The sequence below is a fragment of the Natrix helvetica genome, assembly GCF_964273705.1.
Source record: "Natrix helvetica genome assembly, chromosome: 2".
NCBI classification, from domain to species: Eukaryota; Metazoa; Chordata; class Lepidosauria; order Squamata; family Natricidae; genus Natrix; species Natrix helvetica.
Genome location: NC_138552.1, coordinates 270,540,029 through 270,567,682, shown reverse-complemented (window position 1 = coordinate 270,567,682; position 27,654 = coordinate 270,540,029). Strand labels below are relative to the sequence as shown.

Genomic DNA, 27,654 nt, shown 5'->3' with positions numbered 1-27,654 from the left:
AGGACCTCTTATATTCATACACACAAAATACAGTACAGCAGTTGTCTTGTACATTTTAAGAGACTTACTTCCAAGCATATGAACACCAGGTTAATCTACCTGTCTAACACTCTGCCACCTTTGTTTCTACTGTTTATTTTGACTTTAAGCAGGATGACTTTCTGAGGAACAATGTCATCAAGTTTGAATTAGAATTTAATAGAGATCTGAAAGAGCAACCATCTTTAATTCAGATGTTAGGAAGAGGTGAACAATGAACAGTGTATAAGAAAAAGCCTAAGGCTAAACATTTTTTTCTCTATCTCTCTTTCTCTCTGAAGGTACTTCAAATGCCTTCTCCGCTAACACCTGCAATAAGTTCATATGGGATTTCTCCTTATTACATTACAATAGCAGAGTTGGAAGGGACCTTGGAGGTCTTCTAGTCCAACTCCCTGCCTAGGCAGGAAACCCTATACCATTTCAGACAAATGGCTATCCAACATCTTCTTAAAGACTTTCAGTGTTAGGGCATTCACAACTTCTGGAGGCAAGCTGTTCCACTGATTAATTGTTCTAACTGTCAGGAAGTTTCTCCTCAGTTCTAAGTTGCTTCTCTCCTTGATTAGTTTCCACCCATTGCTTCTTGTTCTACCCTCAGGTGCCTTGGAAAATAGTTTGACTCCCTCTTCTTTGTGGAACCCCCTGAGATATTGGAATACTGCTATCATGTCTCCCCTAGTCCTTCTTTCTATTAAACTAGACATACCCAGTTCCTGCAACCGTTCTTCATATGTTTTAGTCTCCAGTCCCCTAATCATCTTTGTTGCTCTTCTCTGCACTCTTTCTAGAGTCTCCACATCTTTTCTACATCGTGGTGACCAGAACTGAATGCAGTATTCCAAGTGTGGCCTTACCAAGGCATTATAAAGTGGTATCAACACTTCACGTGATCTTGATTCTATCCCTCTATTTATGCAACCTAGAACTGTGTTGGCTTTTTTGGCAGCTGCTGCACACTGCTGGCTCATATTTAAATGGTTGTCCACTAGGACTCCAAGATCCCTTTCACAGTTACTACTGTTGAGCAAGGTACCACCTATACTGTACCTGTGCATTTCATTTTTGTTGCCTAAATGTAGAAACCTTACTCTTTTCACCATTGAATTTCATTTTTATCCTTAAGAAAAAAGAGACCATAATTTTAGGGCACACTGAATTCCTATAGCTGGAATTCTTTCCAATCATCGTTGAGATGGCAGAAAAGTATATTGACATCAAATGAGCTTTCTCCATTGTCTATGCTATACTACTATTCCTACTCACTGCTGGCCACCGACTTGTCTCTAGAAGTAACTAAATCTTTAAGACTGACTTTGGATAGGGTTCAAACAAGGAGAAAAACTCTTTTAACACCAATATAGGTAAGGAGAACTAAGTTCTCAGTCATAGGCTGGAATGAGATAAAACTAGTGTCACAGGAACAAGAAGGAAAATCAGTACTGTATTGCCAGAGCAATATTGTCCAATGGTTAGATGCAGGCTTAGTGTAAGTGGTTAAGGCATCAGTGATTAAAGCATAGTTGTGCCTTAAGCACAAAGCCAGCGGTGTGATTTTGGGCCAATCACTATATCTCAGCCCTAGGAAGCAGACAATAGCAAACCACTTCTGAACTACCTTGGCCAAGAAAACTCCAGGGACTTTTCTGTTAGGGTCTCACTCAATGGCACCTCATCCCTGCCCTGCAGGGATTGAGACAATGCAAGATCCTAATTCGTTTTCCATTCTGAAAAATGAATATTGCAATGGGTATCAATGTTAAATCCATTTTTGTTTGCAGAGGGAGGGGCAGACAAATAATCACAAAGAATGAATCCCTCTATAAAACTGCTCAAGCGTTTATTACATGTGCAGATTACAACAGGAAGGATTCCCCTGAGATCCTGGGTTTGTATGCTGCTTTACAAGAATCAAAACAATGTTTTTATGTAATATAGGAATGCTCTTGTTTTATATTTGGTTTTATAACTTTCATAAACCTTGAAATGTCTTTCTACACCTGCATTGTGAGATTTCCTCAGAATGATAAACATTGGCCAAAACTCCTGGCATGCAAATTCATGAGAGAAGATAGAAACCATGTTTTCACTCCAGAGTTACAGAGGTGGTATTCAGCTGGTTTGTACTGGTCGGGCGAACCGGTAGCTCCGACGATCAGCTGGTCCCGCCCATCAGCCCCTGCCCTATCCTGTCCTTTATTTCCTGCTTTCTGTTCATCTCAATTGCTGATTTCCCCCTCCTCACTGTTTTATTTACCGTTGCTGACTTGGAAGGTAAGCAGCTGAGCTTCTAAATGCTCCATTTTCAGTGCTGCATGCAAGTTTTTTAGGCATGTGCGCGCACAAAGCACACACTCACCAAACCAGTTGTTAAACCGGCAGCATCCCACCACTGCAGAATTAGCTAAACTACAATTACCTGCCATTTGACTAGCGACTTGTTTTACATCCAGGACATCTCAAAACTGACTTCTTACTCCTCAAACTAAAGCAGGACAAGGTGAAGCTTCTGCTTGTAGGCCCAAGAACAAATTTACTCCTTAAAAAAAAAACTCAATTTATATCTGTTTCTATATTCAAAGGAGCTAAGCAAGAAATAAAAACTGTGCCATAACACATTCAGGAATATAAAAAAATATACCGGCTATGAAACCATCACCACTTCTGGAGGGCTCCAGCAAGGAAGTGAAGAGTACTTAACATATAAAAACACCGGAGGGATTGTAGTTACTCAGAATCCGTTGTGAAAGGCAGAAGCTACGAATCCAAGCCAGTGTTTCTCAAACTCAGCAGAGCTTTAACATGAGCGAAGGCCAAGTCCTAAAATCTGAAGACCACTCATCTTAAAGTTGCTGAGGTTGAGAACACTAACCTAGGCAGTGCCCTGCTGGATCAGGTCCCTATCCATCTAGTACAGCAGTCTGTTCTCAGTGGCTAATCAACTGCACAAGGAAACCTAGTAGACTCCAGCATATGGCTTTCGGTCACTGATCTTCAAGGCTAATAGTCACTGATTGATGGATGTTGATTCTGTCACAGCTTCAGCAAGAGAACTGGCTGAAGAAATAAAACCCCATGATACTATAATTCTACAGACATTCTCCCCTGTAAGATTCAAATAAATCCTTCTATTCATAGGGGCTGAATGATCAAGAAATCAAATGTGTTTGGAGGATAGGTTGGCTCTTGCTCATCACATTCAAAGCCATTCATGAATAACACACACACATTTGCACATGAAACTAAAAGTAGAATCAATCTACTACAACAGGAATGTCAAATTCAAGACCTGTGGGCCGGATCCAGCCCACGGGTGCTTAAAACTGACCTATAGGGCCGCCATGGAGACAACGAAGGACCAGCCCACCATGCCTCTGCCAGCAAAAACAGAGCTCAGGAGGGCCACATGTGGCCCTCCTGCACTTCCTTTTCACTGGCAGAGGGTTGCAGGAGGGCATCGCAGCCGGAAACGGAGCTCAGGAGCCCGTTTTTACTGGCAGAGCACTCGGGCTACCACAGGCGCTCCCGACACAAGTGACATCGATCTGCCCATGCTCACCCTGCTCATGCCCACCCAGGCCCTCTGAGGTCAAACACAAGCCTGATGTGGCCCTCAATAAAATAAAGTTTGAGACCCCTGTACTACAATGTTTGACAAAACCTGACTATGTGTCAAAAGTCCACTCAAATGAATGGGTGCTATGAAAGAGCACTGGTGTGATTATGGATAGGGGGGAAAAAATCGCCACAAGAATCCAAATTGCTTCTTAGGATAATCTTAAGAGAAACATGTTTCTCCCCAATTGAGCAGCTAGAAAATTGATAGCTGAAGTTTCACCTGGAAGAGCCCAGTTCCAAGAGGAAGCCTCTCTCCTCGCATTTCTGAAAATCTAATGGAGGCCCAAGATGAAATTTTACAGGCATGTTCACACTTTATCACTGAATTATGATCCCTTTCCCACTGCATTCTCCCATCCCCCAAAAGTTTAAAGTCAGCCCACTTCCTCCATTAGGGCAACATCAATTGGCTCTAAGTTGAGGTGGAATAATCTTCTTTCACGCAAGCACATTTGTTAAAGGGCTAAGCGTAACCAGCAAAATGTTTCACAATAGCAATGAAGGGTCTTCACTGCAAATTTGCTGCTGACCAGTGGCACATACACTAGCTAATTGCACTTTTTTCTTGGTTCTATTCTGCAAAGCTTTTCTGAGCACACAGAGACCTCTATACTGTTCACCAGCCAAGGCTTTGATCTGTAAATATATACATGTGGTCATAAAACTTTATACCTGGATGAGATCAGCCTGAAACCTGTCTTAATTGGCTGGGCCCTCTTTACTCTTGTGTAGAAACTGGTCACTGTCCTTATCTTGAAATGTTGCTCTTCCTTGTCCCTTTGTGCATCCCTCCCAAAAATTCTAAGAACGATCTCCATAAAGGGGCCCATAAAAAGCTTGTTACTTTAGCAGCTTAATAACCTTTTCAAAGCTTCCCCGCATTAAACCCACCCTCCCCAGCTAAAATCTGAAAGACTGTTATCATGGCAACAGAATGAAAGAGGCACTTCATCGGCGCACTGCTGTCTTCCGAGCGCATGGAAGGCAGCCAGGTAGCAGATGGCTGGTGTGGACTATCCCCTGCTTTCTACCGCCGCTGCTGCATGTTTAAACAAAACAAACGTCATCCTCCTCTTGGTTACTGGCTCCAGAAGAGCTGCACAGAAACACAGCAGGCAAAGGTGCTTGTGTGCAGCCAGGAGAGGGGGCCGCAGCATGCACTCCTGGCACTCTGACAGCAATGTACAGTAGAGGGAGAGAGACGTGCACCGTCCATTTCATATGTTCTATTTTAGGCCTCTCTTGGCACTGGCTTCTCTATCCTCCCCACCCCCCCAAAAAAAGCACAGCTGTCTAATCAAAGGCTGGGGGAAAAAAGAGCAGGCAGGATCGACAAGATTACGAGGCAGAAGATTCGGTTTAATTGTTGAGAATTGCATAATTTAATTAAGTGCACCGACACGCATTCAGTTCCTTGTTGCAGCTGTGGTCGGGGAGCCTAGAGTAGGGGCTGCTGATGCAGCAGCCTCCCCTGAATGCAGAACGAGGGAGTCAGGAGTAGCTAAGATGGCGGAGCGTGTCGAAGACGTAGCAGAAGGGCTTGCACGCACATGCCTGACACAGTCCCAACATTAATTCAAAGCAGCTATTTGGGCTGTTTAAAAGCAAAAAAGAAAAAAGTGCCTCCAGACCCCCTCCTCAGCCTACCTCCCCCCACGCCCCCTGAGGCTGCACGCTAAGTTCCAGACCAGAATAAATGACTGAGGCAGCGTTCCTTTAGCACAACTCCTCCCTTGAAGAGAGGGAGTGGGACTCTGCGGCAAAGCTAACACAAACTCTACCATAATGATTAACTTCTGTGAAGGGGGAACTGCTGACTGGCTAGGAACAGAAAGTGGGGAGGGGGGAATCCTCAGAGAAACCAGCATCCCCCCTTTCTACAGAGCTCATTTTGCAACAGTATGGAGGGCATAACTCTTCATCCCGAAGAGCCAAAAGAATCACTTCATCCAGCCTGGGAAGAACCACAGAGCTATACCAGCCTAGTCCTTGTTCCACTCATCAGTGCTCTCCAGAATTATCCAGAGCCAGGCTGCATCTGTTTCCCCGTAAATAAGGCAGGACTCTTTCAGGCAAACAGAAAGCAGACACCTGTTCAAGCCAATAGTCCAGGGGTGTCCAAACTTGGGAACTTTAAGACTTGTGGACTTCAACTCCCAGAATTCCCCAGCCAGCATGGCTGGCTGGGGAATTCTGGAAGTTGAAGTCCACAAGTCTTAAAGTTCCCAAGTTTGGACACCCCTGCAATAGTCCTACCTTTATCTAACAGGGAAGGCAACACTCTGCCTATGTCTACCTACTAGTAATTCACTTGAAACTATAAAGAAAACAAATGTAAAAAGTCATCCTCCTGAATAAAAATATGGATGTCAGTTCAAGAAGAAATGATGGTCATCTTTTGCAAAGGAAGAGAGATTCTTGAAACCACCAAATTTATGTAAGCCAAGGCCCAGGGTCTGGATATAGTCATCTATAATGCCTTAGAAAAAATAGCAACCAGCTATCTCACTGAAGCAGCTCCTAACCTGCCTTCGTGACACATTTAACACCTGGAAAATCAAATGATCCCAGGCATACTTTACTTTACTTTATTTTGGACTTTTATACCGCCCCCTCTCCCAAAAGGGACTCGGGGCACTGCATAGACATCTCTCACATTGGGGAGGGGGGGGGGAATCCAGCACCCTTGTCTGATTGATAGCTCAATGTTCCGTAAGAATGTGAAAAGCAGTTTTTTGTTTTTGTTTTTTAAAGAAAGCTTAAATTTAGCTTTTTTAGGGGGGAGGGCTAAGTGTAGCACCATACTCGGAGAAAGAACTAGCAACCAAAAGCAAGCATCCCAGGAGTTTTACACAATTACAGAGTTGGAAGGGATCTTAGAGGTAGGTCCTCTATTCCAAAGCCCACCCACCTCTGTTCAAGCAGGAGATCTTACACCATTCTGGACAAATGGCTGTCCAATCTCCTCTTAAAAGAATAATAAAATATTTCCTATTATGTGACTTTCGGTTTGCCCAGCAGAACTAGCACAAACTCAGGGGGAAAAAAACCTTAGGGCAAAAACAGTACTCTTCTAGCATCTTACAGACTGACACATTTATTAAAAGCTTACGGGGAGTATCTTTGAAGAGTTTAAAACTACAAGACTGTACTTTCCAGGCAGGGTTGAATTCCGGCAGAGACAACTGCCGGTTCGCTCAGGGACGAGCCACGAGTGTGCACATGTGCAGTACAACTAAAATTGCTCTGTCCATGTGCAGAAGCAAAAAACAAGATGGCGCCGCCGGGAGGACCGGTTTGGGGGCGTGGCAGGCCTGGGTCGCTGCCGGTTCCATTGACGCAGGCCGTCAAGCTACTACCGGTTCAGCTGAACCGGTCTGAACTGTTGGAACCCACCACTGTTTCCAGGATTCAAGAAGATCTCTCTAGATCTCATGGAGGTTCAGTTCTAAATGAAACCTCCCCAGACTTTGATTGCTGCAGTCTAAAGCCACTTTTTAAGATGTCAACTAATGTTTTATCAGGATGTTTTTTAGTAGTATCATTGCAGATTAACTTCATTGTCTAGCTAAAAGTACAAACAATTATCCTTTCTCTGCTGTAGCAAGTGGACCGTAATCCTCAGTCGAAGCGGCTAATGCCTGATTTGTTTTAGCCAATTCCCAGGACCAATTCTTTGCAGCCAAGTTAACCTGGAAGGTAACCTTTCTGCAAACTGTAGTGTGATGAATCAGCCTTCATTGTCATTCACCACTTAGCATTGGGTTCAAAGCATACTTTCAGGTTTTAAAGACATGACAAATAGTAATCCACATCAGATATACTAGCAGACATAAGAAGTAAAATAGTGAAGTCTTGAAAACCCCTCCCCTTCCAGCCCCAACTGATTTGAGTGAGCCCTTTTATTCTAACCCAGTTTGGAAATATATGACATACTATTTTCCATAAATCTCTCTCGTAATCAAATCAAGTATCCCTGTCCTTTTGTTATTGGGACTTCTATTTTAGGAAGTGTAGCCAAGATGTCTCATATTTCGTTGGGTATAGAATTTGAGACTTAAATGCCTGCTAGTGAATGAATGAGGTGGGAATCAAGGGGAAAAAGAGAAAGCTGGGGAAGATAGCAATTCAGAAGGACAGTCCTATCTTTCATGTTTTGGAAATAAATTATGTCAAAACTTCTCAGATGTGCTCGGAAAGACAGATCTTTTCATAAGGTTGAATGAGCATTGGTAACACTGGCACCACATTAATTCACCTCTGGATTTGTTAATATCACATGTGGAATAGCCAATCCACATGGGTGATTGCCTGAACAGCAAATCTTTATGCATATTTTCTCTCCCAAGGAGACACATAGCATAGTCCTCAGTGATTCAGTGAAGAGGACAGGTAAACAGTAGTCCTGGTTAAGATGACTTGGTGTGTTGTACTTAAGGAGGGACCGAAGGAACCTCTGCAAAGCCCTTGCGAGGTCTCTATTCAACATCTGTAGAATAAAGTTGCTTGGATTAATTTATGTAATTGTGCAAAAGGCAGTCTTGCCTCATTATTTTAGCTGATTTGTCCTGTGAAGTGAACAAGGCCATCAAGGTCACATTTGTTCAGTCACATTTGCTTTAAATCAATGTCCCTTCTCTGGTTATTTACCACCACCTGGGAGGTGATATATGGTTGGGCCTGTGTAATTGTGAATACTTCTCCGAAGGAAGGAGAGAGGGGTTCCTCTGGCCCTTGAGGCCTTCTGCAGCTGGAGTATTTTCACCTGCTCCATCCAACTCTTAATGAGGATGCCCTCTCCCAACCACAATTGATATGCAACTTGGGTGTGTATCTGTTCCTCCTGGACTTGTAGCTCCTATTCAAAGAAGAGGTGGTAACTGTAGCCAAAGAGGGCCTTTGCACAAATCTACCCGTGTTTCCCCCAAAATAAGACCAGGTAATAATAAGACTTATTTTCTTATTTTCTTTTGGACCCCAAAATAAGTGCTAGGGCTTATTTTCAGGGTGTGTCTTATTTTTTTCCATGTACAGGATGCCCAATTCTTCTGCTTGTTTGTGGTGGGGCAGGCTACGTAGCATGTTAGTGCCACTGCCATGAGGCGGGGTGTGTGTGGAATTGCCCCACACCACTTTACCTCAGGGCCCCTGCAGCCAGGCCATCCATGCCCTGGCATCTGCCTTGCCTTGCAGCCACAGCACCAATACACCACCCAGCCTCTGTTGCAGCCGTGAGCAAGCAGAAGTGGGCTCCTCCTGCACATGGCTGTTGGTGCTGCCGCTGCGAGGCAGGTATCAGGACATGGATTGCCTGGCAGTTTGGGCCCTGAGGTAAGCCGGTGCAGGGCGCGTGGGGCAGCTCCACCACTTCCACCTCACCTTGTGGCTGCACCACAAGCAATCTGACAGAAAGGCTGGACGAGCGGCTATGTAGGCTCTTAAGTAGGGCTTATTGGGGGGGGGGTAGGGCTTAAGCATACATGTAAAAACACATGGCAGTGCTTATCTTCGGGATGTCTTATTTCGGGGGGAAACAAGATATCTTGTGCGGCAACTCCACCCACTTTTAGACTGGGAAATCGACTTATGGTTACTCATTCTTTAGTCACCTTCTGTCTGGACTACTATCATATACATCACAGGCCTGCCCTTGAAGAATATTTGGGAGCTTCTGGTTAGGAAAAAAAACTATAAATGATGAAATCCAGGATATATGCCTTCTCTTTGACTGACATATGGAACACCATTCCACACAGAATACAAATAGTCTGGGCTTTGTTGGCCATCTATAAGCCTTAAAGACCTGACAGCTTTGAGCCAGGATGTTAAATGAACCTAGTTTATATGATTTGCATGTTTTTGCTTTTATTTTACTGAGACTTTGATATCATCATCATATGTTGATTGTTTTCACTTTTCTTTGTTTTATGGTTAATATGTTAATTGTTGTTAGTCATATGTAACATGGGTGGCCATATAGGTATTTTAAATTAATTAAAATAAACATTCAAAGCCTATTTTCTTTGCTTGCTTGATAGGTATTTACTCTATCCAGAGAGCAGGCAAGAGCAAATGGGCCAATGGTATTGTGGGGGCAAAGGAAATTTGTAGCAAACAAAGGACAGCTGTAGCAAACAAATCTCTTTGATCTTTACCTTCAAATATATTTAGCAGACTACAAGTACCACCTTCCATTTGGCTCTGTGTTGACAGACCATAAGAACAAATGGGCAGAATGAGAAACTATCAGGCATTAGAATGCACTAGATTTGCACCAATAGTACAGATGGAAGTTATCTTAGCTTTAAGTCAGCAGAGTAAACTTTTAATGTGGGGTTTCTGGAAGTACATTTGCTTCAGTGATGGATCTATCATAAGATTTATTCCCAGATATAGCAAGTGTGTCTAATTTCCCCAACATCAGTTTCTAGTGTCTTGTACACCTTGAAGTTTAAAAATCAATTCTGCCATAAAAACAGAGCTGCTGCAGTAATGGCTGCTTGCTAAGGAAAGAAAAAGGGCTCCCTCTGGAGTGTATTCAGAGTTAATACTGAGCTGGGTTGAAGGACATCTTGAGAAAGGCAGGCATTTGCTCCTCCTTCCGAGCCATTGAAAGTTGGAGGTTTGCTGAGCTCTTGTCAAGGTTGCAAGGCTCAGAGCCTCTGAAGCCCAGACCAATCATTTTTATGCATGTACTCATGGCCATCAGGCAAATGCAAGATTCACAAAGGGAAAAAGTTGTTATCAGAGACCTCAGGCCAAAGAAAGCCACCAGAATATACAACAGGGATTGAACCTCTAATCCTTGTCAGATATATACATTTAAAAACCTGGAAGAAGGATAGTTATACTGTCAGGCAACACATTTCATTTGAGATGGGAAGTAGTTGTGTCAAGAGTTACCCGTATTTTTCAAAGTATAAGACACACCAAAGTATAAGACGCACCAAGATTTTGAAGAGGCAAATTAAAAAAAAAGTTTCTGCACTCTGCAGATCTCCTCAAAACGGCCCATTTTTCATGAAACGGGCGCGTTTTTTTTAAAAGGGCATGAATAGCCTTTAGAAGGCATGTAGAGTGCTCCTGGGGGTGGGGGCAAAAACAAGCAAAAAGGGCCCGTTTTCTAGTCAAAAAAAGAACATGCATAGCCTTTAGGAGGCTTATAGAGTGCTCCTGGGGGCTGTGGGGGGGAATTGAGCAAAAAAATGCCCTGTTTTTCACTCATTTCTACCCTCCCCAGCCCCCAGGAGCACTCTGAAAGTCTCCTAAAGGCTATGTGTGGCCATTTTGGTGAAGGGGGCCCAAAAATCTGTATTCAGTGTATTAAGAAGATGTTGGATAGCCATTTGTCTGAAACGGTATAGGGTTTCCTGTCTAGGCAGGGGGTTGGACTAGAAGACCCCCAAGGTCCGTTCCAACTCTGCTATTGTATTGTATTGTATTGTATTGTATTGTATTGCATTGCATTGCATTGTATAAGACACACCCAGATTTTCAGCCTCTTTTTTGAAGGAAAAAGGTGCATCTTATACTCCGAAAAGTACGGTAATAAGCTCATGCTTCATAGAGAACAAAAAAGGTTGCTCAGGAATAAAGATGATAGCAAAATGCGACTCTACGCTGCTCAATTTATTTGCACCCAACCCCATCATGACCAACGCAACACCCAAACGTTTCATGCAGAATCAAAGAAAAATTAGTGTCAAGGCTGTTAACTTACTGCCTGTTTTTGTTCTTCTTCCTATAGAGAATTGTAATTGGAACATGAGAGAAAAAGGAAAAAAAAAGAAAGGACAATTGTTATCTTGAAAATGCAAACACAGTTGAGTATTAGAGGGAACACCAATGTGACCTAACACATAAAGACACAAGGAATAAGAATAAAACACTGCCAGTGTTTTTTCTTGTCAGTGTCTCACACCTAGAGGATTCATGGTCACATGAAAACACAAAGAGTTTTCCAGGTACAACAAAGATCCATTTGAATCAAACTTTTTGCTCCCCCAATGATCAAACAGATGTTTATAAAGGGAAGTTCACAAAACAAATCTCAAACACAGTTGGTTTGTTTTATACCTTCTCCCTAGCAATTGTTATTCAAGACAACTTGGTGTGATAGCCGAGATAATATATAGTATAATATATAACAAGTTGACATTGACCGCTTATCACGGGCAAATTTATTAATCTGATGAAGTAATTCATTTTAAAATTCCTTTCCAATCCTAATTCTAATGGCCCTGAACCTTGATCTGAATAAATGATAAAGAGAAAATCGTGTTGGTTCAGTAGAACATCCCCAAATTCTGTGAAAACATTTATGTTATTAATTCATTGGTCAAAGGCAAACCACTCAAATAATTAAACATTCTCAGTCCATATGGTGAAAAGAAGCATAAAAAGAAATGTATTGTAATACTCCAAGACCTTCACACAAAAGAATCCATATTCTAATCCATTTGAGGACTATAATTTAAGTACTAAATTAAATAAGTATTTTTATAGATACAGTGGATCAGATTCAGGTGTTAGGAACTAAAATGTCCATGGGTATGGAAGACAAAACCTGTGAGGAAATGCTGACAGAACATGGAAAAAAAGATGGTGTAGGGACAGGACTGGGTTGACAAAATCACAAATGAGGTGATAAGCCGCTTGGGAAAGCCAAGGGAAATCATGAAAGCCATTAAAAAGCGAAAGTTAGAATTTTTTGGATATGTGATGCGACACCGAGAAAAATACGGCATCCTTCACTTAATCCTCCAGGGAAAGATTGAAGGCAAATGAGGTCCAGGTAGAAGAACAACATCACGGCTTCAAAACCTAAGGACTGGTTTGGACCAAACTCAGCAGCACTTTTTCATGTGGCTGTTAACAAAAATAGGATTGCCAACATGATCGCCAATGTCCGATGACGGATATGGTACAAGAAGAAGAAGGGTCAGGACAGGAGTCTTCAAAGATTTGGTAGAAAAAGAAGATGACTTTCTCCCTGCTGTCCCAGAGGGAATGGCTCTATTTAAGAACTTAAATTATAAGGGGAGATTTCAGATTTCAATAGGATTTTCTGTCAGTAACAGCAAACCATCAATAAAATCAATTATGTACAGTAGGGTAGAAAAGCTCTGTCCCTAGAGTTGCATGCAGCTCTCAACCTAGTTTCGAAAGCCCTCTGCAAGCAATTAGTTCAGGTCTCTTGCAAATCAATCTATCCCTCCCCAAGCAGTCCCACTGGAAGAGGAATGGAGAGAAAAGATTGTCCCACACACGTTTGGCTCTGATCACAGCCACTCCTAGCATGTAACCCTCAATAGATTACACCAAGAGCCTTGGAGACAAAAAAAAAATCTCCCTTAAGTTAGAAAAGTAGGGCGAGTTCTTCCTCATAAGAGCCTTTTTAGCAGATGCTGGGTAATCCTTCGTTGAGATGATCTAGCTTTAGAGTTCCCGCATCAAGTAGAAACCTGGACTTTTTTTTGGTCAGAAAGAAGCAATTAAAAATGGTGGCGGGGATGGAAATATAACAAAAGCTGGAACAAGCAGTTTCACTCCCACTAACCAAAGAGAGAATCTAGCAAAAGAGCCACCTCAGATCTATGCTATTCCTATATGCTTCAGCAACTAAACTAGTTCATCTCAGAACACTGGCCAACGCCTTTGGTGAAAGAGCACAAGTTTTGTATGCAGCAAATCCCAAATCCAATCCCTTCAAATATCACATAAAAAGAGATCAGCTGACAAAGCATGCTGCAAGGACTGAAATAGAAGTTCGCAATACAAATGGCCAATTAGCATTGCAGGGGCATTGCCAATAGGATGAGTGCAGACATGATGTACCTTGAGCAGCTTCATGAGTCCTTCCAGTTGTACCATCAGTTCCCTTCGGCTTTCCTGAAGAGCAGACATTCGTTGTTCCAATTCATCTTTCCTTTGCCTGTTCAAGATTAATAAAAGGATAATTTCATTCGTTTGTTATCTTGCCCTTTCTGTTCTGATTATCACCGCTTCTGTAATCACAACCCTAAATTAATTTGGGAGAGGTTGGTTGATTACCGCAATAGCCTTAATTCAGCCAGTAAAGTTGGATTCTGCTGGGCTTTTTCTGGTGTTGGCTGGGAAGCCTGTTCGTGTTCCAGTCTGAGGCGTTGAATTTCTTGCAGTATTTCTCTAGAAAAACAAATGTGAAATTAGTTAAACACAATTCTTCTTTTTTACTCAAATGCCCTGGATGTGCTTTTTTGCAGTTTGAAAGGGCCGGTTGCTACTCCGAAGATATACATTAATAGAGTCTAAACTGGTAGGGGCTGACAAGGAAAAGGGTGTTGGATGCATGATTGACAGCTTAATGAAAAGTCACTCTTATGTGCAGCTGCTACGAAAAAAGACAAACCCCCTGGTTGAAACCATTAGGAAGGGAACTGGAAACAGAAATGTCTACATAATAATGTTATTATAGAAATTTATGGGCTGAGAACTCATTTGCTGTATTGTGCTCAGTTCTGATCACTGCACCTTACAAAGAGTATTATAGTGTTATAAAATGTGCAAAAAAGGGACAACTAATTATTAGGGGAATGGCTCCCTATAGGGGGCGATTACAAAACCTGGGGGTCTTTAGATTGGAAAAGTGAATAAAGGGACGTATCCAAAGATACATATAATCTTGCATGGTTTAGATAACATGGAAGAGATTTTCTTGTTACAGTGTTAAAACTCAAGGTCATGTATTGAAACTAACTGCAAGACAAAAAGAAGGTAATATTTTCTCCATAGCACACAATTAAATTCAAAAACCAAGGGCAGTCGTTGGAAGTAGTAACTCGAAACTGAATAACTTTTTAAAGGGAACTGAATATCGGTTTATCAAAAAACATTAATATTGACCACTGTTTCCTGCTCCCTGAAGAGGCAGCAGAATTTGTTTATTTTTAAAAAAAAATTATGCTGCCCATCTCTCCCATATAAGGTGACATTATATACTGGTTATGCCAGAGTTTGCAGTAGAAATCACATCCAGAAAGCACAAAAAGATGACTGATTCAGCAGGATTCATTAACTTCTTTATATACATAACAACACATGAATAAATGTACAATACCAACAGCAGATTCTTCCAACATGGTAGAGAGGAGAAATTGTTTCAGTTCAGAGCAGACAAACTAATTTCAGCACTCAGAGCTGCAGGGCTAAACCAGGCCCAGTTGGTTTAGCTCCAAGCTCTTTCAGCTCCCATTGGCTTACCTTGTTACCATGTCTCTGCCAGTCATGAATATTCTGACAGGTTGTTCTCAAACAACCAATATAAGAAGTATTTTGATTTATTCCAGACTTGTGAGCTTCCCAAATACAACCAGTAGATCTTTGGGTGACACACAGAATGTTAGATTAGATGGGCCGACAGTCTGATCCGGCAGGACTCTTTTTATGCTATATGTATCTCTCTTATTATTTTAGGGACTCAAACATCCCAAGCAACACCATATTTATCTAAGAAAGTTTAAAGGAAATTGATCACTTTTTACAGCATAGACACCCCATTAAGCATAAGAGTCTATAATGCTCTAGGAAAATTATTCCTTAATACAAGAAAAAGAGAAGGAAAATTAGATATATAAGCATTACAAGCTTGTGGGGTTTTATTCTCTAAATATTTGCTACTTTGTAAAACTGTTTATGATTCCAAGGTTGCATTGAAAATGATAAATTGACGGCTGAGAGTTGCACTTAATGTTTTAGGGAGGAAAAGAACAAGGCACAATGAGAAGGGAGATGAAAATACTAGGTGAGGCTGTCTTGCCATCATGCAAGTGGAATGATCTAGGTTTTCCCTCCCCCCTCTCCAGCTTTGGAGGCATAGTTTTACTATTGTTTTTAATAAACTTAGTATATTATAAGGGATATTTAAAATATAAAACATATATTTGTTTTATGTTTTCCATCTAAGAAATGGTGCTGCCCAGAGTTGTGCTCTAAGATGGGTGGTCATACAAAACATTTAAAGAAATAAATATAAATAGCTGAAATCATATCGTCAAAGTGATGGATTTTGCACATGGCTTATGAGGAAACATGAGAAACTTGCTTCACTGATTACAATCAGTATCAGTATCCAGCAAACTCAGTTTGCAGCTTTGACCCCATAAAAAACCATCAAACCAGCTCTACCTCCCTAAAATATAGTCACCTTGAACTTAAGATGAGCAGGGAAGGGGGAAAGGAAGGAAGGAAGGAAGGGAGGAAGGAAGGGAGGGAGGGAGGGAGGGAGGGAGGGAGGGAGGGAGGGAGGAAAGATTTATGGAGGGAGGAAAATCAGGACTATAGCAGTAAATGAGCAGCTCAGCCAATTAAGTAGGGATGAAGAAAGTTTGTTTCCTTAAGAGCTCATAAAAGCTGTCATTCTCTTCCTCTCCCTCCCAATATCTTACCTGTTCTTGTTTTCCAGTTCTGCTATCAGTTGCCTTTGCTGTTTGTTGGCATCAAAATTGAACCCCAGATCTATTGGTGGCCGTGTCTGGTGAAAAACAGGCAACATTTAAATATGCCAACTCAACTCTGCCTAGAGTATACAGAGACACACAGAGTTATGCTTCCATGGAAAACTCATAAAAAAGCTAATAAAACACTTCAGGAAATGTTGCTTAGTTCCATGCTCACATTGTTTTGGTGAGCAGTTTCTCAACATCTGGCAAGAATGGCAGGAAAAAATGTACACAGAGAGAAACTCAATGAAGAAATTGACATGGTGGGAGAACATGGGATAGTTGGCCTTCTGGATCCTAAAATTTTCTCCTATTGAGGACACCCCATGATTCCTGAATTCAATAAACTTTCAATGCACTCTTCAATTCTTTTGTTTTTACTGTTCTGAATTGGGATGAAGCTTTTTCCTACAGGATGTCTCCTAAGGCAACATCAAACCAATTAACTCAGTCATAAATGTGAGCATTAATAGGGGAATGGATTTTTAAATTTTCTGCTTATTACAGTCATGTTTGAAGAATGGTCCCTATTACCCCTCAACGTCTATATAGGAAAAAGAAGGGAGGACAAATTGTGCTCCATACAGGTAAAAAAGAACCAAAAATTAAAGATTCTTTCAATCACAAAGTATTTTACCTTCTTTTGAAAAGGTTCTCTTTTTTGGCCTAGATAATCTTTAGGGGAATAAAACCTTTGAGTATACTTGGACCAAATATTCCATCTTGGCCTTCAACTATGCAACTCCCAATTCCATAAAGGGTGAACAGGGCTGTATCTGATGCAATCTGATGATTTTAAGCAGAGGCACTCCCAGCATGAAATATTCTACCTGATACTGTAAAAACCTCAAAACAATGAAGTGTTATCACATCTGCCCAGCCATGTTCTAAGTCCCAACTTTAGCCAGCTAACTATAGCCGAGAATTAAACAAGATGATTGTTCCTCTTCCCTCATGTAACAAAACATTTTTACAGCATTCTCCTCCAGATCACCTCAAGCAATAATTATCATCTTCCTTGATCTCTATTGATCCATAAGTATTAAGTCTCAAGCTTGATTTGTTACACAATGGCAATGTACACCTTTCAGTACCTGTTGGCTATGCTGCACATATGAAAGAAACATATGAAAACATGGAACTGTTGTTGGAAGCACATTCAGTACACCAATTGCAACTGTGGAAATCTAAAAGTAGTGGTTCTGCTCCTTGGAATGCAATTAGGATATACAGAGTTCTGTTATGAATACGTATCAGAATGGAACAGCCATGCAAGAGAGCCACATTACATTAACAAGAAATGGCCACTCCGAAAGATAGGACAGAAAAACATGGCACATGAACTATTTATTGACCCAACAAAGATATCTCTGCCTCCACCTCACATAAAAACTTGTACTGATGAAAAAGTTTGTGAAAATGAACAAGGAAGGTGAAGGTTTTTGTTATGTGAGGCAGATGTTTCTAAAAATAATGGATGTCAAGATCAAGAAAGGCATTTTTGTTGGTCCATAGATCAGATACATCATCAATGACAAACAGTTCAAAGATCTGTTAATAGGGTCAGGGAAAATTGGTTGGAAAGCATTCAAGGATGTTGTTGAGAGTTTTCTTGGCAACTACAGAGCACTAAACTACATTCAGCAGGTTCACAAATTTCTTACAGCATACAAGACCATGAAATGCAACGTATCACCAAAGATTCATTTTCTGCATTCACACTTGGACTTCTTTCCCAAAGATCTACATGCAGTCAGTAACAAACATGGCGAAAGGTTTCAGCAAAATATTGTCATAATAGAAAAATGGTATGAGGACAACTAGAACCCATCAATGCTGTCTGACTATTGGACAATGCAGTAAGCTGCACCAGACATTGAGTACAATAAAGAATCAGCAAGTAAAACACTTTTAGCCCTGTTGAACTCATGAAATGTGCAATGTGCAATGTGCAATTATGTTGCAAACATAGGATTAATAGTCATTAAAAAGTAATGTCATATTTCTCATGATTCCTATATGTTACAGTCAATCTGAAATTATATTTGTGTTCAGTTTGAAGTGGCATGTCCTAATCACCAAAGGTTTTTCAGGAAACAAAACTTTTGAGGAAAAAATGTTGTGCATTGTTAGCAATTAAAAATTTACTAATAATCAATTAAAATGTGATTTTGTGGAAACACCCATCCTTCTCTTAAATCTTAATTCAGAGATATGCGTCATGGCATATTTCATTTATACCTCTAGTTTACACAGGCAGTTGTTGCAATCTGCTCAGGAAGAATTGAGGAGCTGATAAAAATAGAAAGCATCAATCTTCTTGACTCACTGAAGGACCCCGATCCTCAAGAGGTGAGAAGTGGCACTCATATTCAAGAGCATACAGAGTCACATGTAAACACCTCCCATCTCAGGACACACATTGCTCAGTGACACTCAAGGCAACCAAAAACATAAATCAGTTGGAAAATGACTTTGGATGCTACAATTTCTAAACTTGCCAGCAAGAGAATGTAACAGGATATTAATAACAAAATAACAGAGTTGGAAGTGACCTTGGAGGTCTTCTAGTCCAACTGTCTGCTCAAGTAGGAAACCCTATACTTTTACGCAAATCGTTTTCTCAATCTCTTCTTAACAATCTCTGGTGATAAAAGCACCCACAACTTCTGGAGGCAAATTATTCCACAGATTAATTGTATGGTCAGGAAATTTCTCTTTCATTTTAGGTTGGTTCTCTCCTTGATTGGTTTCCATCCATTGCTTCTTATCCTGCCTTCAGGTGTGAATAGGCTGATCCTCTCTTCTTGGTGGCAGCCCCTTAGATGTCAGAACACTGCTATTATGTCACCCCAGTCCTTCTTGTCATTAAACTAGACATACCCAATTCCTGAATTGTTCTTCATATGTTTTAGTTATCAATCCCCTAATTATCTTATTGCTCTTCTCTGTACTTTTTCTAGAGTCCCAGCATCTTTTTTTATGTATCAGGACTCTGAAATACTGTGATTTTTAGTAGTAACATTTCTGTTTATTTTTCATTCTTTAAATTATGTGGACTTTTCCCTTTTTGAAAGTGTATGCTTGTGTATGCATGCATGTGTGCATGCGTCTATGCGCTTTATCCATGGAGAATTCTGCATGCTCAAGACTTAGCATTGGGTTGTGATGAGGAGACAAAAATTTGGTCTTCATGATCTGATAGAACAATGGAAGTACCATGCTAAAAAGCTATGCTACATACGTATCTCACCCTGATATTTCAGCTAATCTGGTCCCCCCTCCCCCAGACTAACAGTGCATCACAACACTGTTCATTTGAATTCATAGAATCATAGGGCTGGAAGGGACCTTGGTGGTCTTCTAGTTCAATTCCCTGCTCGAGGCAGGAGTCCTTATACCACCCCACACAAATGGTTGTCCATTTTTTTCTTGAAAGCCTTCAACAATGGAGCACCCACATGTCCAGGAGGCAAGCTGTTCTGTTGATTAATCATTCTCACTATCAGTAAATTCATCCTTATTTCCAGATTAAATTTCCTTCCTATAACCTTCCACCTTTGCTTCCTGTCCTGCCCTCAGATACTATGGAGAATAAATTGACCCCTTCTTCCCTATGACAACTCTTCAAGTACTGGAAGACTGCTATCATGTCTTCCTCATACCTAGTTTCCTTAGTAGTTCATTGTATAGAAATAACAATAGAATTTAGACATGTACTGCTTCCCACTGCTTTACAACCCTCTCTAAGCAGTTTACAGAGTCAGCATATTGGCCCCAACAATCTGGGTCCTCATTTTACCAACCTCGGAAAGATGGATGGCTGAGTCAGCTGCTGAGAATCGAACTACTGGCAGTTGGCAGAATTAACCTGCAATATTGCACCACCACAGCTTGCATGATGCAAACCCCTTATCATTGTTGTTGCTCTTCTCTGCACTCTTTCTAGGACCTCAGATCTTTTTGTATTGGAGTGACCAGACCTGGATGCAGCATTTCAAATGTGGTCTCACTAGTGTAGTATAGAGTGGTACCATTACTTCCTGTGATCTTGATGCTATCCCTCTGTTGATGCCGCCTAGAACTGTGTTTGCTTTTTGGGCAGCTGCTGCACACTACTGACTTATACTTAAGTGGTGATCCCCAAGTTCTTCTTTGGGATCTATCCTATGCATTTGCTCTGTGGTACATTACCACAAACAGACTGCAAGGATCCTACTGCATGAATGTTACTTTTTTAAAAAATATATCAATTCATTTTAACAAACACTGTACAATATTAGCATGAGCCGCTGCTGTGCTCGTAGAATGTTACACAAGACTGGTGATTTCAGGATATCCTAATTTAGTGCCCTTCTGCTAATTTAGTTTGCTAAGGATTTGGGAACTTAGGTAGTCACCTCACATTTGTACCTTGATTATCAAAGAAAAGAAGATAAAAGCTCAGATGCCAAGAAACAAATTCAATTGCTCACCACATTTCCAGCTTCAGCAGCTAACCTGGCAGCATACCGAGCAATTAACCGATGCTCTTCATCCAGTCTGCTAGGACTGTCCAGAACACTGCTAAAGGAAAGAGATCTCACATTTACCAATTGGTATTTGCAACTCCGGAATATCAAATCACACTAGGAAGACAAGTGATTGTCCAAAATGACACAGAATTTAAGCGGTGTATCTTGGGAGTGCATTCTCAAGCTTCACTCATGAGCCAATCATGCCCAATTTCATTTCTGCATAAAAAAGTAATCATTCTAGAATCATGGCTTTTAACGGCATTTTCTTGAAAAGTGTATGTAGAACTGCAACATATTTTACATATAGTATTTCTGGGGAGTACTGCATTTATGTAGGCAAGATCACAACACTTGTCACTTACCGGCATCACTCTTGCCAATATCAATTTTTGAAATTTAAGTGTGCTTTTTTTAAAAAAAAATGGACAAAAGATGCTTTAGTAGATAACAGTACAAAAAAATAAAATTGCACTGACTTTGTGTCACAGCATAAAGACTGGGCGATTGGCTCATAGGCTCAAAACATGAATGCACATATCAAAACCATATTTCTTCAAAAAGGTAGTAGAATAACATTAGCATAAATGTCATGTGTAGAATTTCTGCTGTGAACCCATTATGTCCCCTAAAAAAGAAATATGGGAGGAGGGGAAATAAAAGAAAATTAAATATGATGACAAAGTCATATGAATGGCTTGCAAAAACAAAATAAGAAAAAATCATAGCATCCTTGTATTTTAATAGGAAGAAACATTTTTTACATTGCTTTTCAAGGACAAATGCAGTAAACAATGTCAAATACTTTGGGGTATCCTAAAATCCAGTCAATGAGAAAGGGATTTTTATGGCTGAAGAACATTAAAAACAACTAGGCCTTCCAGTTAGTTTTCATTGTGCAATTCATCATTGCATCCTTCAAGCCATTAAGGCAAGAAAGACAGAATTACTGCAGGTTGTCAATGGATTGGTAGTAAGAGGGCAACTATTTATCACATCAGGTGCCAAAGCAAAAAATTTCCAGCAGTATTCTTCCTCGGATAGGTCCCAAAGCAAGACAATTCTTTTCTCTATTGAAGGCTTGCTAATAATTGCCAGGACTGCTGAGAAAACACCAACTTTTAAGAGGAATTAAATCAGAAATCTGATTAAAAGCTGCAATATGAACAGGCTTCCCCTCCCCCCCTCCTTCCTAGCATTTTCCCCCAAGTGCAGAATCTGGGGATTTTTTTAGGTGGGCAGGAAGTGGGTGGATAAACCAAATATTGATCCCTTGATTGTGACAGGAATTAACCAACCAGCTTGGTTGGACTAGCGCAGGGGTGTCCAAACTTGGGAACTTTAAGACTTGTGGACTTCAACTCCCAGAATTCCCCAGCCAGCATGGCTGGCTGGGGAATTCTGGGAGTTGAAGTCCACAAATCTTAAAGTTCCCAAGTTTGGACACCCCTGGACTAGCGGCTAGTCACTAGCCTAACATTGTGGGTTGAGAGAGACTGCCTACCAAGTCACCCAGGTGGCGTTCATGCCTAATGAGGAACTAGAATTCACAGTCTCCTGGTTTTTACTTGGTGCCTTATTCGCTAGACCCTAATTGGTTCTTGTAATATGAACAGGCTGTAATATGTACAGGCTGCAATATGAACAGGCTGTGACAGACTTGATCACATAACAAGTGATACGTTGACCGATAGATTTGCTTATACCAGAACAACGCCATGTATCAAAAAAAAAGTTTGTCATTAAAATGAAAACTTTTTAATGTTTCAATGAGCTAAAAGTAAACCCAGATTCTTTTAAGATGAAGTCACAAGTTATTTATTGGATTTATGTTGTTTTATACTGGGGTTCTTTTTCATTTTAAAGGAAACCTGTTTATGGTGCTTCCACATTTCATGGGAAATACATGCAATGCCTGGGTCTTGTGGGCACATTTGAAATGTTGGGTGTAAACTTCCTAAAATGTAAGCTATCAGGAAAGTACAAGTTACAAGGCATTTATATTCACCAAAAATCAAATATTGGAATTGCCCTTCACAATCTCCTCTATTAGCCTCCTGGATTCTCTACTTTTATGAATGACTATGGAGGCCAGACACATACAGTATTTATAAATATGTTAGAAATTGGCCAACTGATTTCCAAATTGGCAATTGCCCATTCTTTAAATATTTTTTCTAATACAATACAAACAACAGGACCTATTTTGGAAGGAAGATTGGACACCACTTTGCAAAGCATGGTTTTATAGTAAAGGTAAAGGTTCCCCTCACATATATGTGCTAGTCATTCCTGACTCTAGGGGGTGGTGTTCATCTCTGTTTCAAAGCCGAAGAGCCAGCACTGTCCAAAGACATCTCTGTGGTCATGTGGCCGGCATGACTAAATGCCGAAGGTACACAGAACAATGTTACCTTCCCACCAAAGGTGGTCCCTATTTTTCTACTTGCATTTTTACATGTTTTCGAACTCCTAGGTTGGCAGAAGCTGGGACAAGTAACAGGAGCTCATTCCATTAGGCGGCGGTAGGGATTCGAACCGCTGAACTGCTGACCTTTCTGATAGACAAACTCAGCGTCTTAGCCACTGAGCCACTGTGTCCCTATAGCTTTATATATGACTTTACAGGACAACGTAAATAGGGGTCCTTCTAGAAATGATCCTAGAGGGTCAAAAGGTGCTGAGAGATATTGCATTGCTGATTTCAGCAAGGACTTGCTGGCTTTGTTTGTGGGAAGGAATTCTTTTTCCTTACACTATTCTTTTTAAAATGCTGTTTGGCAGCATAAGGTAATCCAACTCCATTTTTCATATCAAAGCATCAGGCATCTAGCAGGAATGGGCAAAATCAGTATGGCACAATATACCAATCTAGGTTATCTCTGGTATATTCATCCCAGGGCTATCTTTAAAGAAATCAAGATTAATTTATGAAATTCAGGAATTTGGAAAATAACTGGTGTTACCTCTACAGTAGGCAAAACTGCTAGAGCTATCCATTAGAATATATTCCCATCAATGACTCAGTTCAAACTATATAAATCTTGATTCTTCCTATAACAATTCAGTAGTTCATCATTTAAAGTGTAGAGGAAAACATTACTCACACTTCCCCAAATTAAGGGGTCTTTAAGAAATTAAAATATTTCAGTGTTGTTACCTTTCATGCCCAACACCATTTATTTGCTTGAACCATAGCAAGAAGCCCTGTTAAAACTCATTTTGATATTTGTTCCAAATTTCCACCAGATTGTTATAAAACAGAATCTCTTTTAAACCAATCTTGTTGGAAATCCAACAAGTGGATCCACAAATCTCTCATCTTTAAAATTGCCTTTTTTTCTTCATAACATTTAGTCACAGACCTCCCTTTTTTTAAATAAAAAAAAGTTTTTTAAAAAAAAACAGTAATCCATTTTCAAGCAAACATAGATAAAATAAAAACGAATAACCACAGACCTTCCTTACACTTGTTTTAGTTAGTGGATGGGCTGGGCCAACCCAGCTGCCTATATAGGGCATCCAACCAAGTTCTGAAAGGGAAAAGAAGAATCACCCTGCGTACCCCGTACCCCTTTCCACGCACAATCTGCTTGCCTAGCACTAACCGTGTGCTGCTTTGTAGCTGGCTCACATAGGCTGCTATCAGCACATGCTCATCACTGAGCCCATCGGAGGGGGCGAGGCTTTGCTGCAACCTAGGGACATTGAAAGCAAAGGAAGCAAAACTCAACAGAAATGAAGATGAGGCAATGAAATAATGTAAATTATTTGAGGACTATAACATGGTTAAAAAATAATAGTTAACACATGTAAACATTAGAAGGCGGCAGTGGAGATAGGCAGGAGTTCTCCTGTTAGAAGCAAAGGATCAACAAGACATGAAGAATGAGGTAGGCCTGTCATTATATTCCTTTTCTTTCCACTTCGGAAACTGCACTATTACTCCGGAGCCTGCAATTCCGACAAGCAACTAACAGCATCATTTCTAGAAAACAAAGTACGACTGGGTTGTAATTCATGGAGGAGCAAGGGTGTTTATTACTTGGCAAACCCCAACTGCAACCACTCTCCTGTGCTTTGTTTGTATGTATTAGCAGATGCCTTGTTCTAATGGACATACAATTAAATGATATACCAAGTCAAAACAGTCTTCTTTTGACAATCCTACATATTCAAATCCCTATTTTGGTGTATTCAGAGGATTATGTCATTAGGCTGGGGGCATCAGATTGGCTTCCACACTCTGCCCCAAATTCTTGTCCTTTCAACAATCCCTTCCCTTAGATCCTCTAGATCAGGGGTGTCAAACTCAAGGCCCACGGGGTGCTTAAATCTGGCCTCCGGGCCGGCCTCAAAATGGCAATGGACTCGCCCAGGGGGCCTGTGGCAGCAAAAATGGGACATGGGGAGGCCTGCATGCTGCCCCCGTGCTCTGTTTTTGGCCTGGACAGCCTCCTGCAGTACTTTGCCGGCCAAAACAGGGCACCATCCAGGCCGAAAATGGGGCACGGGGGGCCGCACCCCCCCACCCGTTTTGGCCAGCAGGAGGCATCTGTCCCGTCTCCCCCTCAGCCCACGGAGAACTACAATTCTGATGCGGCCCTTGAAGAAATCCAGTTTGACACCCCTGCTTTAGACAAATTCCTGAAAAAAAGTTCCCATTTCAAGGGTAAGATAGAAAATAAACTCTATTCACTATCTCTCTCTGACCTCTGAAACAGGGCATAACATAACCAGAAAGTGGAATAGACAGGATGTTCATTAATGTAAGTAGTTGCCTAGTTAGACAAAGGGTGCTTTTGACAGAAAGGGCCTGCTTCCCATATATTCCCTTTCATACAATATAAAAGAAGGCTTAACATAAGGGATAAAAGAGGAACAGAGATAGCTAATTTGTAGTCTCAGAATGAGCAGAGGAAAACAGTTCAGTTCAGTTGAGTCCTTGGAAAACTGATTAGACATGGGGTAAATACTTTTTTTGGATATCCCAAAAACCAAAGCACAAAGCAAACACAAACGCAGAGGGAAAAGAAACAAGAAATGCAAGGCGTGGAAAATTATTGTGGATATTTTACTTTTCATTAGTTTGTAAATGTAAGATGATTAATGCATATTATAGATATTCTACTTTGCTGTGCCATCCTTTTAAGGGGTTGATGTCAGTGGTGGGATTCAGCCAGTTCGCACCATTTCAGGAGAACCTGTTGTTAACTTTCTGAGCAGTTTGGTGAACTGGTTGTTGGAAGAAATCATTAGGCAGAGAACCGGTTGTTAAATTATTTGAATCCCACCACTGGTTTTTTTTTTTTTCCAAAAAGTTTTATTGGTTTTTTAAAAACTTTTATAAGGAAAAGGGTAAGTGGAATGGTTACAAATTTTGGCAGTTGCAAGTATGGCAGACGCCCCCTCCCTCCAAACTCATAGGATACATCTAAATATAAAACATTAATACATAATCATAAAAAATCAGCACATTAATTCTAGAAAAAATAGTTTTCAATCAATTTATATAGTTATGATATATAGTCTAGATATAATTTCATTATTACTTTCGGTCTGTTTATAACATTGTGGTTTTCTTATTCATTTTTGTGATGTGAGCTTTCTTGGTGTTGCCCCTTCACCCCCCGCTGGCAGAGCTCCAGCCCCTCCCGTGTCCTGTGTAACCATTGTGGTGTCTTCTGTTTTTTCTAGGTTCGCTTTATTTTTTTCCATAAAGGCCTGTGCTTGATTCTGATTCTTGTCTCCTCCCAGAATATCAGCATACCTTCAGGCATCAACCATCTAAACCACACCCCCTTCTGGTATAGTTTATTCGCCAATTGTGAATAGTTTTTCCTTTTCTCCCTAATTTTTTTGGGGATCTGCTTCAGGATGGTTATCTCCCTGTCATGATATGTCAGTGTTTGCCCCCTTTGTACATCCAGAATTTCATCTCTTGTGCTTTTCCTAAGGAATTTAATATGAACCTCCCTGGGTACATTGTGTGTTCTGGCATATGCTGAATTCACTCTATAGACCAGATCTATCTCCCATTCCATCTGCTGTTTATCTTTGTGTATGTATTCAGCTAGAATATTAGTCATAATGTCCCTTATATTTTCCCCATCTGCTTCTATTACATTTTGAAATCTAAGATAAAAGGACATTCTCTCAAACTCTGTTTTCATTTGTTGGATATCAAGTTCTTTGTTTCCCTTCTGTAAAGCCTCTACCCCCCCTCTCGCCTCCGCCACCCCACCCTCCACAAGGTCCAGTCTCTGTGAATTCTTATAAATTTGGGCTTGATTCTCTTTAATTTCTTCCTTCATTTCTTTTAATTGTTTCTTAATTTCTTCCTGGCCCTGTATGAGTTGCTGGAGCATTTGTTGCAAATCCATCTCTGTACTCTTAGGTTGCATCAGTTCTGTAATCTTTGACTGTGTGGCAGGACTGGATGTTGCAGATGTCGGTGCAGAAGTAGCAAAGCCAGGTTTTCCCGGGGGTGGTCTTTTTGGAGACATGGTTTATAAAACAAAGAGATCAGTCAGTGTAGAAACTGGGCAGCTGGAGAAGTAGAGCAGGCAGATGAGTCCAGAAGGCAGAGGATCCAAACAGGTGGGAGTTTCTTTAGTCACTCTAGCAATAGATGAAAGTTTTTTTTCTCCAAAGAGTTCAGAAAATAACAATCCACAAGAGATTCCTCTGGGTGACACGGAGACAAAGACCGGAAGCCTGAATTTTAAAGGTGGAGTCAGGTTTTACAGTTCATGAAGACAACGGAAGTGTGCCATCTTGCCCTGCCAGCTTTGGGCTGAGGCATAAGAAAAATTTTAAAAGTTCAAAAAGTTCTCAGGTCATCAATAAGTTCTGGAACTAAGTCCCATGAAAAACACTTTTGCTGGGGTGAGGCATCATTAGTTGGCTCTCCCCCCTCCTCCTTCCCCTGGGGGCGAGAGCAGAATTTTAACAAGCTGCTTGTCCAAGGGGGGGGGGAATCCCCCTCCCCTCTAGCCGCTCCT

The 27,654-nt window shown here is 40.9% G+C and overlaps 1 protein-coding gene across 6 annotated transcripts in view; it reads right to left on the bottom strand.

Annotated features, from left to right (window-relative positions):
* The window catches only part of DTNB (dystrobrevin beta), a 130,761-nt gene that overhangs the window by 24,476 nt on the left and 78,631 nt on the right, over positions 1–27,654 (bottom strand). For 2 of the 6 annotated variants that reach the window (XM_081942364.1, XM_081942363.1), the window contains exons 11-16: positions 24,259–24,348; positions 20,612–20,702; positions 16,083–16,168; positions 13,711–13,824; positions 13,495–13,591; positions 11,378–11,398 (exon numbers count right to left, since the gene is read on the bottom strand). In XM_081942364.1, the coding sequence (XP_081798490.1) occupies positions 11,378–11,398; positions 13,495–13,591; positions 13,711–13,824; positions 16,083–16,168; positions 20,612–20,702; positions 24,259–24,348 (499 nt within the window). Of the gene's footprint in view, positions 1–11,377; positions 11,399–13,494; positions 13,592–13,710; positions 13,825–16,082; positions 16,169–20,611; positions 20,703–24,258; positions 24,349–27,654 lie in introns of those variants that run through there. The other 4 variants (XM_081942365.1, XM_081942366.1, XM_081942367.1 and 1 more) reach the window with 4 other exon arrangements.